General features: G+C 44.2%; 1 protein-coding gene across 1 annotated transcript in view; it reads left to right on the top strand.

The window, feature by feature from the left end:
- AMN1 (antagonist of mitotic exit network 1 homolog) overlaps positions 1 to 5,937 on the top strand; it is a 133,953-nt gene extending 128,016 nt beyond the window's left edge. The window contains exon 7 of the mRNA XM_088478370.1: positions 5,280 to 5,937. Within this exon, the coding sequence (XP_088334496.1) occupies positions 5,280 to 5,353 (74 nt within the window). The 3' untranslated portion in view covers positions 5,354 to 5,937. The remainder of the gene's footprint in view (positions 1 to 5,279) is intronic.
- Positions 5,938 to 13,555: the final 7,618 nt, after the last annotated feature.

The following is a 13,555-nucleotide window of genomic DNA, read 5'->3' as shown; positions in this document are numbered from 1 at the left end:
TATCAGTCTGTCCCTGATGTTTTTACTGGAGAGAAGTGGCTTCTTTACTGCCCTTCTTGACACCATGCCATTCTCCAAAAGTCTTCGGCTCACTGTGTGTGAAGACGCACTCACACCTGCCTGCTGCCGTTCCTGAGCAAGCTCTGCACTGGTGGTGCCCCGATTCCGCAGCTGAATCAACTTTAGAAGTTCCTGGCGCTTGCTGGACATTCTTGGGTTCCCTGAAGCCTTCTTCACAACTATTGAACCTCTCTCCTTGAATTTCTTGATGATCCGGATAAATGGTTGATTTAGATGCAATCTTACTAGCAGCAATATCCGTGCCTGTGAAGCCCTTTTTGTGCAAAGCAATGATGACTGCACGTGTTTCCTTGCAGGTAACCATGGTTAACAGAGGAAGAACAGTGATTTCAAGCTCCACCCTCCTTTTAAAGCTTCCAGTCTGTTATTCTAACTCAATCGGCATGACAGAGTGATCTCCAGCCTTGTCCTCATCAACACTCTCATTTGTGTTAACGAGAGTCACTGACATGATGTCAGCTGGTCCTTTTGTGACAGGGCTGAAATGCAGTGGAAATGTTTTTGGGATTAAGTTCATTGTCATGGCAAAGAGGGACTTTGCAATTAATTGCAATTCATCTGATCACTCTTCATGACATTCTGGAGTATATGCAAATTGCCATCATAAAAATTGAAGCAGAAGACTTTGTGAAAAACAATACTGTTGTCATTCTCAAAACTTCTGGCCAAGGCCGTACACACGTATGTATGATTAGCGGGATTGGTCAGAACGTCGGCGAGAACATTGCAGACCATGCACTTGTCGGCAGTATTATTTTAGCACCACTTTGTCAAACTCATTAAAATGCTAATTAAAGCATTTTAACGCTGTCAGCAGTATAACTGTAAGCATGCTGTTAAACGTCATCTTGCATGGACAAACATCATCATTCCTGGACAATAGTCCAGGAATGATGATGGTTGTCCATGCAAGATGACTTTTTGCCTCTTTCTGAGTCCAATTTGTTGGAGGGAAAAATCCGAACTCGGCGTGCGAATTCGAACCTATCCGAGCCTGCACATCCCTAAAATATATATATATATATATATATATATATATATATATATATATATATATATATATAATATGGAAAATCGATATAATGTTTCCTAGTCTTAACCAATTAGCAATTTATAATATATAAGAGATTGTCTGTCGCCTCGTCTAATTATTTCAGGCAATAATTGATTTGCTTAACAATTTAATCTTTGTATTCAGTACTACGATCATCTATTATTCATGTGCATTGATTTTATTATTTTGGAAAATACATAACTATATATTAAATGTCTCTCTTATGCCCTTATACTATAGTAGTCTGAAATAAGGAAAATCACCTGGCGCCAATTAGCCTCTCAGTGCGGAGACAGAACGATTGCCTGCTGCCAATCTTAAATTACTTACAATATTAATACATGATATATATTTATTAAACACTAAAAATACGATTGTAAAATATATATAAAATACAGACTGTAACACCGGCCGCTACATTTACTATTTGGATCTAATCCTCAAAACCATCACTGACACAAACATGTCTAGCAGCTGACATAGGGACATATGTATCAAAGCTTGATGTGAGATATAATTGTGAAATATATATCACCAACCAATTAGCTGTAAACTATAATTTCTTAAACACAGCCTGCAATATGTAAGTTAGAAGCTGATGGGTTGGTGATATATATCTCACATTAAGCTTGATACATATGCCCATAAAATCACCATCACAGAGGATTTTTACTCATAAATGACTGTTAGCACATGTCAGAACTCAAATATTTCCCCTTTTTAGCATCCTACAATTCTCCTTTTTTTGCTTAAACTATTGCAGTTATTAGCAGTTAGTCTAAAGAATAAAAGTCATAAAGTTATTGGTTAGTATAAGCCTTAAGGTGCATACACACACAACGATTTTTTGAACGATTATCGATAATGATATCATTTATCGTTCAATCATTGAAAAAATCGTTCACTTTCTGAGTTAAAATGATGAACGATTATAGTTCATGCGCGTTCACGTTTGTAGTTCAGTCAGACTGACCAACTCAACGATTTTCAGTAAGGGAACATGCAAAAATCGTTTGTAGTTCAAAAAAATCGTTCATTACATTTAGCAAATGAACGATTTTAGTAACTGATTTTCGTTCATTTTTCCCTTGAAAAAATTAACGAAAATCGTTCATTTACTTAATCGTTGTGTGTGTGTGTATGCAGCTTTAATGCTATTAATGCCGATTAGTGCAAGCATGAAAGCCACAAATTTGCTGGATCCTTTAGTGCAGCCACAGAGGGATCAGAAAACAAAAGCCTTATTTGGATAATACTCCGTCTTTCCCTAAGAGGCTATTGTAAACACTTTCTTGCACAGCAGAAAAGGAAAGATATGTATGATGCACATTTATTTGTTAGGAAGTTTAGGAAGCTGGCATAAAAGATACAGTGTTGCCTTTTAATTGCAAGTTTTGATTTCAATATCATATAGTAATAATTGTCTGTAACGAGCATATCGGATTTTCTAGCTGGCGTATTAATTAGGGTAAAGATCGCATCCACCTGTGCTCTGATAAAGACCCGATCCAGGTTAGAAACGCGTCGGCAGTAGGTGGAAGCGTTAGTATCTTTTACCAAAAGGTGGTGCTGGGTGTTGAATTGTTGAGCCAGGTGAGCAGCAGAATCAGCGGCGTTTCATACGCCAGGAGCCGCGCTAAGGGAAGACCAGCGGTCTCAGCCGCACAGAAACCCAGGGGAACAGCTACCCACTGTTGGTGAAAACCGCGGTCACAGCCCTTTAAAGATTCCGGGGTAACATCTATTGGCAGGCTGGTGTAATCTACCACATGACATAGGCTTCCTAGAAGGTCCAGTGAGCTCCACAAATCATCTTTTCTTCTGATCAATCCATAAACTGGCTACTAAGAAACACATACACCTTTTATCGTTTAATTAAAGGAACGTCTTTTTTATTATATATATATCTGGCAACAGTGACTGTTTTTTCTAAGGATGGATGGAAGATGTGAAATTGACTGTCTTTGGAGTAGCTTTTATCTATCTATCTATCTATCTATCTATCTATCTATCTATCTATCTATCTATCTATCTATCTATCTATGAACACAGATATCATTTTTCAGTGGTTCAGTTACAACGTGGATGTTGCTTTAAAGAAACAATAGAAGCCTGAACAGGAAAAGCAAAAAGCAAGCGCTGCTACATTCTTATATTTTGGGCTCTTGTATGTATGAACATCTGTCGCCAGATCACATGAAGCTATCAGAACATGTGTGCGAGGAGGGGTCTGCACAGAAGAGTGGGGAGAAAAGGAGAAGTTACTAAGCACGGACTGACAGGGTGCCCAAACCTTTGCAGGCGCCACATTCACTCTAGCACTATTTACTGCATTTAATGGATTAAAAAAATAAATGCGGTACATTTATAGACATTAAAATGCTAAATGTTAATACCCTGTTTAGTTTAATTTATTTTTACTTAGAGAGTCAGTGGAACATGCAATCTAACCAGGGAATCCCAATCTTGTGCATGCAACCATATATTCCTAAGTGTGCATCAAACTTCCATGCTATACCAAACATATACAATATTGGGATTATTTGCCTTCTGGCTGAGTTGGTTACAATTTATGTTTTAGTTGTCCAATATCACCACCTAGTGGAAAATGGTAAAAGTGCAATTATATGAAACCTAATAATATATTTATTTTGTGCCAACATCCCCTGTAGGGTTGAACAAAGCAATAATGTACCGATCATTATAGCAATTACACATAGCTCTATAAAGAATAACTTCTTATACCATTTACATAAGATACAGACACACAAGACTGATTCCCAGTATAACGTACTGCCGATGTCGGACGCAGTAGAGCAATTTTTTTTCCGTCTACGCATGCATTGGAGTCTCACTGCGCATGCGTCCAGATAGTGCGCACACAGAGTCGCAGTTGTGATTGAGACCCATGGTCTCCTAAATGTCCTGAAAATGTATTTGAGCGTTCTTGAGCACTCCAAAAAAAAAAAAATCTAAATCCGCACGAAATTGGATACCAAAAATCTTGAGAGAGTTACCGTCAGATAATGGGCTGATATGTGATAGAGATCATTCTATAGGAAGTGCGAGATAATGAACCTGTTGCACAATAATCAGCACCTATATTTCTCCCGTAAGCTCTGATACTGATAAGTGTGAACAGAACATAAAGATTAAATATTTATTTTTCCATTGAGAACCTTTTCAGATGTACACTGACAGCTAAAGGTAAAAATGGAATCGGTATGATTTACCGCCGGACCCATGCCCGGCGGTTCAAATCCCGACAGCAGCAGCCCGACAAGGATGAAAATCCCGATCGTCCCCAGGTAAGTATTCACTAACCTATTCTACCCCCTAACCCTCCCTTAGGGGTGCCTAACCCTAATCCCCCCTCTAAGTGCCTAAACCTAAACCCCCCTTCCCCGCCGCCTAAACCTAAGTCCCCCGGGGGGGATGCCTAACCCTAAATCCCCCCGAGGGTGCCTAACCCTCCCTAACCTCCCGGGGGGGTGCCTAAACCTAAGTCCCCCCCGGGAACCCTAAACCTAACCCTTCCCACCCCGCTGCTATCCATGCTCGGCGTCCCTTTGATAGGGGTGTCGGGCGCCGGTCTCCCGGCGTCGGTAAAATTACAGGCGTCTAGATTTAGACACCTGTCATTTAACCCTCGCCGGGATTAAGCAGTCGGGAAGCCGGCTGTCGGGATTAGGTCCGCCGGCTTCCGACTGCATAACGGTAAAATACGTGCCCCGGTGGTTTCAGGGAATTTATGAGCTGCGTAATCATCAGCACGCGGAAATGAAGTCCTACACCGCGGCGTAGGTGACTCATCTACCTTTCTGTACTTTTACACTCAACGTGATCTCATCATAAGATTACTGTGTTTGTAAGTGTCTGAAGTCTCTAGATGTGAATAAATAGGTTTTCCGATCTAAATCAAAATAATTTTTATGTAAAGTTACTTTAGTGTAACTGAACAACTCTAGTAGGAAGCCTATAAGTCACTAGGAAGCAATGCGTTGGGTTGCAGCATAATAAATGGTCAGACACAGATAACACATGTTACTGTTTGAGCCCTGTATAAGAGGCAGCAGATAGATGAGGCATACTGTAAATGAGACTCATCCTTTCTCTCTCTCTATTTCTGCTTTGTCCTCTCCAGACCGCTCAAGAGAAGCGTTGCAGCAACTAGTGGGACCAAACAAGATCAAGCAAGTCACGTGGACAGTCTACTAATGGCGCCCCAAGCCCCAATAAACGGTCACTGCAAGCACCTCCCACCTGTTGTGTTCTTCCTCTGCACTTTCTATCCATTATTAGAAAGTGTCCGCGTATAGTAACCATTTCAGCTAAGTCATTAGGTAGGAATAGCAGATGCTGACTAGCAATTCACATTTTGTTTAACCTACTACTGTTACTATTTCACCAGCCCCTGATGGCGCTGTGTGCTGCTAGTACTTGTAGTTCCACAACGGCTGTTATGTTATAGTACCCCTGACTCTCAGCTAGATGTACTGTGTCGTGTCCATAGACAGGAGAATACAATAGTGTTGAAACATTTGCGCTACAATTTCCAGAATGCTGGTAATGTAACATATGTAGGGGAGAGAGACATTGGAGTAGGTGCCTAAGAAACCAATCGGCTTTTAACTGTCATTTGAAAGACTGTGCTAGATAAATGACAGAAGCTGATTGGTTGTTTTGGGCAACTTCTCCACTTTTCCTCTCTCCAAGGCTTTGATACATCTAGCCCAGAAACCATTAACAAACATTCTATGGGGACATTCAGGCGTCTATTTACTAAACAGTGTTACAAGACAGAGTGAAAAGTGATAAGGTGCCAGCCAATCAGCTCCCAACTGCCATCTCACAGGCTGTGTTTGAAAAATGACAGTTGGGATCTGATTGGCTGGCAACTTATCACAGACTTATCACTTTTCACTCTGTCTCCTAGAACTGCTTAGTAAATAGACCCCTCAGTTAGAAGCGATGGCCGCGAAGTGCCGCTGTAATGGCTGGAACGCCAGCATCTTGCAGCCACCAACATTCTCCCCTGCACAACATAGAGGTGCGCAAGACAGTTGGCGATGTTGGGAATACCGTAATTCTTAGTGTATGTAGACACACATCACGACTGCACATTGCTGCAAATAAAATGGCCCCCTATAAGCAGTTAGGACCTCATTCAGAGCCGCTTGCAAAATGCGAGCACTCGCTCTGAATGAGGGCGGCCGCATCTAAAAAATGATCCGGCCTCCTGGCCGCTCGCTAGGCTGTGGGTTACCACCCACAGCCTTAACGAGCGACCAGGTTGATGGTCGCGATGGTGAAGACCATCGCGGCTTGCGACGAGACCCTTGTGGTAGGGTATCGTCTGCCGCAAGCCCCAGAGAGCTTTCGGCTCTAATAGAGCCGGAAGCTCTCCCACTGACATCACTGGTGATGTCAGTCGGGCCGCCCACAAACGGCAGGCGTTCGCTTGGGAACGCCTCCGTTTGTGAAACCACCCCCTCGCCATGCCTACAAAACGGGGCGAGCTGTCGATCAACATCGACAGCCGCCCCTTTTGTAGTGAGCCCCGGAGCGAGAGAATTTCTTTCTCGCTCCGGGACTTGCGCACACGCGTAGTGCGGCCACTGCGCAAAGCAAAGCAAAATATTGACCCTCTTGCGAGCGGGTCTGAATGAGACCCTTGGACCACACTTTGCAATAATATAGCAACATCGGCTGCCCAAAAATGTTGTGTCATTATTTTCCTTCTCTTGCACAAAAAAATAAATATTACCCTATGATGACATATATTTGGGATAATATATTTGATTTTATGACAAACCCCATTTTGTTCCATATCCATAACAACCTAAGAGCTTTGGGATAATGGGTTCCGATTAGTTACATTCACAGATTGTGAAATCTGGGTCTCATTCAGAGCCGCTCGTAAGCGGCCATTCGCTCGTTCCGAGCGATGTTCGCACATCTGCGCATGCGTACGGTTTGTAATACGCATGCGCCAACCAGTCAGTGCGGCCGAAAATCGTTTGTTCGCTATATAGCGAATGCCTGCTAATTTGAGTGACAGGAGGAGGCGTATGTGGGTGGTAACAGGGGAAGGTGCTTGAAAACGGGGAGTGGAATTCAGAACGCAGGCGTGCTTAAAGGTCAAAACGGGCGTTTTATGGGTGTGCATAATTAATACAGCAGCGTCATCGACCACGTCACTTGGTTGTTTTATAGTCAGAACTGCTCGCAAAATAGCGGTAGGAAAAACCAACCACAACAATAGCGAGCAGTTCATACGCTGGTCGATGTACTCGATGAATCTATTAAATAGCGGACATGACGTAGGATGCGAGCGGCCAGGGGGCGTTTTTTTCTAAAATTACGACCGCAAGTTTTGTTCGCTCGTTCAGACATAGAGGCGTGAACAGACCGCAGAGAGCGAACGGTTCATTTGAATAGCCACCCCTTTTTTCTGAACTAGCGAGCGCTAATAGCGTCCGGCTCTGAATCAGACCCTCTGTCTTTAGATCTGAGATTACTACCTGTGTGCGGTTTCATACATACTGGGATAAACAGGGATGTTTTACCTGCAGTGTCAGTGGATGAATCTAAAGTGTCTGATATCACCGATTGTTGTGGTAAATGTTTCTGTCAAATGTGTTAAAGTAAAAATGCAATTCAGCCTAAAGCTGGGTACACACTGGCAGATATATTGGCCGATCAATTGAGCTTGTGCGATGCCCATATAGGCGTGAGACTGACCTGATATAAATGGTTACACAGCTTTTATACACTTGAACAAATCACATGACAGTGTAGTGCATACAGACATATATGGTAGTCATCGAGTTGGGCAATGGGTACGGAACACCTGTGGTAAGACTGGTATCTAGGGTAACACTAACTCATTTGAAGACCAGTTGTATAATATTGGTTTCTAATTATAGTTGTATAATATTGGGTTCTTCCAAGCCCCCTGCTTTAACCCTTTCTACATCAAAAGGGATACAAAAGTTGCAATGATATTCACATTAAAAACACGTGTAAATATGTATTATCTGCTTGTTCTTTATGAATAAACACTTAATTCACATGTCTCCGTATGAATGACAAGAAGGTCGCAGAAATAAAATTGCAGAAGTTATTAGCAAAGGGAAAATATGGGCGTAGCGAGACCAGGGGACGGGGAAGATGCGCTAAAGTAAAGATTGACCTGGTCAAATCTAGCCCTGATTGGTTGGCTTAGTGTAATGTATCTCCTGCATCAACCTCCACACGGCTCGGTGACCAGGGCTGCGCTCCAAGGGAATCGGTGACTGTTAGTTTAGGGTTGGCTGGAATCTCTGTTCACAGACAGCGCATGCGCAGAAATAAATGTACGCATTCTGGCGTATGTCCATTCTATTGTGAGTTGGACGCAATGGGTGTGGATTGAAAGATCTACAGTAAAAAGGTAGACAATGTCTAGATAGACACCAGATGTTAGACAGTCAATATGTCGACAGGGACAAAGGGTCGACATTAAAAAGGTAGACACAAATATGGTTGACACTTTTTTTGTTTTCTAACCCTAATCTTCACCCTAACCCTCCCCTTGGTGCCTAACCCTAACGTCAGGGTAGGTGCCTGTCCCTAACCCTCCGGTAAGTGCCTAACCCTCACCGTCGGGGTAAGTGCCTAACTCTAACCTCCTGGTAAGTGCCTAACCCTAAAAAAAAAAAAGTGTCGACCATTTTTGTGTCTACCTTTTTCATGTCGACCTTTTGACCCGGTCGACCATTTATACATGTCAACATTCTTACATGTCGACCTTTAGTCCCAGTCGACCTATTGACTGTCTAACATCTGGTGTCTATCTAGACATTGTCTACCTTTTTACTGTAGATCTTTAGACCGGATCCCGGATGCAACATGGCCAGATCTGTCTTTTTCATGATACAGTACATGAGGTTTGGAGCATGGAACTGCCTGGTGACAATGCGAGATAACCACCCTGACGTGTGTTCAGTGAATCCCCTGGCTTTTGTTATATGTATTATTATTATTATTACAATATTGTGTGATTTTATATGAAATAAAGTACAATTGTACCTATCCAGGTGTTAGTTACATGATTCTGACCTCGGAGAGGAACCGTGTGCCCTCCGCCAGCACATAACATTGGCATTAGACTGACCAGTTAGCGCCAAGTGGGTAAAAGGCACTAAAGATAAGCCCGGTATCCTCACAGTTGTCATGACTACAATAAAACCCAAAACTTTTATGGTGGAAAAATAAAGACACAACCAGGTCAAAGAGATATTTAATTTGCTGTTCATACATAGGGATTGTATTGTACTTGATGTATTTCATGATGTAACTTTCTTTACAGGTGGTCCTACGAGCCTTCTCCAGCTCCTTTCTGCTTTACTGCCAGACCTGTTTGCTACGGCTTGTAACATGTATTTAGGATGACTGTTGATATGTTATCACAGGGAGTGCTCTCTTTGATTCAATGCATCGTATTGACTTGTCTTCTTACTGATATTAGGGGGCCGCTATTCAATTAGAGATCTGTGAGCAGCCCGGAGGCAGCAGTTAATGCTGGTCTTTGCTTACATGCACACTACCGAGGTGCAAGTATCCCAGGCAGCAGTTAATGCTGGTCACTGCTTACATGCACACTACCGAGGTGCGAGCAGCCCAGGCAGCAGTTAATGCTGGTCTCTGCTTACATGCACACTACCGAGGTGCGAGCGGCCCGGAGGCAGCAGTTAATGCTAGTTTCTGCTTACATGCACACTACCGAGGTGCCAGCAGCCCGGAGGCAGCAGTTAATGCTGGTCTCTGCTTACATACACACTACCGAGGTGCCAGCAGCCCAGAGGCAGAAGGTAATGCTGGTCTCTGCTTACATACACACTACCGAGGTGCCAGCAGCCCGGAGGCAGCAGTTAATGCTGGTTTCTGCTTACATGCACACTACCGAGGTGCGAGCAGCCCAGGCAGCAGTTAATGCTGGTCTCTGCTTACATGCACACTACCGAGGTGCGAGCAGCCCAGGCAGCAGTTAATGCTGGTTTCTGCTTACATACACACTACCGAGGTGCGAGCAGCCCAGGCAGCAGTTAATGCTGGTCTCTGCTTACATACACACTACCGAGGTGCGGGCAGCCCGGAGGCAGCAGTTAATGCTGGTCTCTGCTTACATACACACTACCGAGGTGCCAGCAGCCCAGAGGCAGAAGGTAATGCTGGTCTCTGCTTACATACACACTACCGAGGTGCCAGCAGCCCGGAGGCAGCAGTTAATGCTGGTTACATGCACACTACCGAGGTGCCAGCAGCCCAGGCAGCAGTTAATGCTGGTCTCTGCTTACATGCACACTACCGAGGTGCCAGCAGTTAATGCTGGCAATTTCTGAGTAAGGTCTGACCTTGTGTAATTGTGTGTGAGGCTCCGATGTTACTTGATGGTACTGATGTTTTCACAAACTTGCAAGGTATTCCGGATGTGTGTAAGGGGAAGTGGGTGTCTTTATGTTGGTCTGCGATTGCAAACATTAGCATATTTTCGCAGGGGGTCAGCGTGCGTAATCACAACTGCGATCCGTAGCAAATCAGGCATTTAACCAGAGAGACTGCCCGGCAGCCCCTAAGGGTAACGTGCAGCCCTTTTGAGGGTTAGAGAGCTGCCCGTGTGCCCCCAGAAGTGTATTAGGTTGCCTATTACCGTTTTAGGCAATATAAAAATGAAGAATATGCTAAAATCCTATCTGCCTTCTCTCTTCATGTGATATTAACTTAATTATATACAGTAAGTTTGCCTAATGTATAGATGCAAATGATCTAAATAAGGGAATGTGTGGCAGGAACGGAGAGCTGGTAGCAGTGATAAATGGTAATAGGGTGGTTGGGAGCAGAGGCCCGGGATAGTATGCTGGGTACACCCTGTTACATATATCGCCCGTTTACAGATGTATCCGATTTGCTGTGCAGCACTTGCTGGTGTGTACTGGCGACCCGCCGATCACCCGTACACATGCTGCAGGGACCCGCCAATCACCCGTACACATGCTGCAGGGACCCGCCGATCACCCGTACACATGCTGCAGGGACCCGCCGATCACCCGTACACATGCTGCAGGGACCCGCCGATCACCCGTACACATGCTGCAGGGACCCGCCGATCACCCGTACACATGCTGCAGGGACCCGCTGATGAGTGACAGCAAACTTAAATGGCCGCCCAGTTGAGCTGTCAAGCCGGGCAGACATTTGATGTATACAGTACACTTACCAATCGTCAGGTGGGTCGGCTGAATGTCCGATCCATCAACCTAGTGTGTACCCAGCTTAAGAGAGTTCATACTTTACCCCATTCAAAAGTTGAAATGAGGTTGGGGGTGGCAGAGGATTTTGGGAAATGTTCTAAAGAAACTTAGAAGTGGCCCAGCCATAAGTAGCAGAGAATAAAGAAAGTTTTCGGTTTGTTTCTTTTCATGCTAAAAATAAAATAGAATAAAACAGGGGCGCACGGCTTGAGCAGGTTCAAGAAAGATGATTCAAATATATCAGTCAGTAAGGAGAGATCTGTCTGCATTCACAGTTAGTGCTCACACCGCACTTAGGGCCTGATTCAGACCCGGACGCTATGCTGCGCTCGTATTGAACAATTTTTCGCAATCTGCGCATGCATATGAGTCGCAATGCGCGTGTGCGAACCAGTCATTGCGATGGGAATGTGCTCGCCCATAACCCGCAGTCGGGCCGCTATTTTGAGTGACAGTGCCGTTTGTGGGTGGTAAAAGGGGAAGGTGCTTGTAAACGGGGGTGTGGATGTGCGTACGCAGGCGTGCCCGACCGTCAGAACGGCGTTTAATGGGTGTGCATAATTAGCAAAGTAGCGTCATTACACACGTGACTGGGTTGTATTTTAGCCTGAACTGCTCGCAATGTTGTGGTGGGAAAAGGCTACCACAAGCGCTACGAGCAGCTCCGATGGCTCTCGATGTTCCCGATTAATCCTACAACTGCCGGAGATGACGTGTGTTGTGAGTGGCAAAGGGGCGTCTTTATACAGGTGCGAGCGCATAATGCGGCCGCTCGCTATTACTTAGTGGGTGGCTTTACGCGACGCAGTGCGAGCACATGATTTAAATAGCCGGCCCCTTTTAGCCAGCGAGCGGACGCAAATAGCGTCCGGGTCTGAATCAGGCTCTTAGATTTGGTTATGGGCGTTCTGCTTTTAGATTTGCTAAGTGTATCTAATAGGTGAGCATCCAAGGGCCCAAATGTAATAGTCTGCGATCTGTGGGCACCAGCTCGATTTCGGATAGGTGCTAGATATAAGGAGGCTATTCATTTTAATGCAAAAGCAGGCTGCTTTGTGTCTTAAAGTTAATTATTGTCTTAAGTCTAATGGCTATCCCACTCGTTCAACACTAGTGCCCGCAAATCGCAGGCTATTACATTCGGGCCCAGTTGTTACCCATTTCTGCTCTTTACAAATATCTGCTGCATTCTCTGGACTTCGATTAAGCTGGTATCAAATGCCCCAGGTGAAATGTTTAGCGTACAAGATGTTCTTGTTTGCCAGTAAAACGGATTATGCTGGCGCTCTATAATTGTTAATAATAATGCTGTACTAGTGTAGTGTATTGTTACTGGAAGCAGAAGTCTATGATGCAGGTGTGTAATATATGTACAGGGCCGCTATGAGCCGGCCCAGGTGAAGGTGACCTGGCCTAATCGTGCAAGCAGTCTCCATTGTTGCCCAGCACACAGCAGTGTGCACTGGGCTGCTCAGCTGACAGGGAAGAGGGAGGTTTGGGAGGGGCAGCGTCGGACCAGGGCCCTGCCGAGTCCCTCCAGCAAGACAGGGTAATTAGTACCCACTCCCCCTCCTCTCGGCGCCCCTGTATATGTAAATGAATTATTTTAAAGCTATTTAAACTAGTGCTTATGGAAGCTTATGGGCATAATGACTGTTTAACATCTCCAAAATAATATATATATATTATGTTTGCAAATAACACAAAAGTATCAATCTGAGGGTGACTACTGGTGTTTTTCCACCACCCAACACCATATAAAGCACGTCAGCCAAGAAGCTCATGCTGAATAATATAATAACATGATGAGGAGTAATATAAGCCATAAATAAGGTGTAACTTGAGCAAAATATTAGGAGAAATATATTGAATGAATGAGATGGTGATAATAGGTGGGAGAAGGTTGGTTGGACTTGGATGTGACATTTACACCATCTCAATCTCTCTGCCGAGACCAGTTAAATGTACACGAGCATCTTCATACGTGCGTGCATTGGGAGCGTACCGTGATGCCAAGCCAAGGCCTAGCGCAGGGCGTAATGAGTTACAACAAAAACCTACATTACAGCTTTGTATAAACTGAAAGTTAGTAAATAGACAATAGCATTGGTTTGTTGTTGTTCAA

Source organism: Taudactylus pleione, unplaced genomic scaffold (assembly GCF_031769625.1).
Source record: "Taudactylus pleione unplaced genomic scaffold, aTauple2 ptg000212l, whole genome shotgun sequence".
Classification (NCBI taxonomy): domain Eukaryota; kingdom Metazoa; phylum Chordata; class Amphibia; order Anura; family Myobatrachidae; genus Taudactylus; species Taudactylus pleione.
Note: the sequence above shows the minus strand (reverse complement) of the source record. Positions and strands in the feature narration are given on the sequence as shown.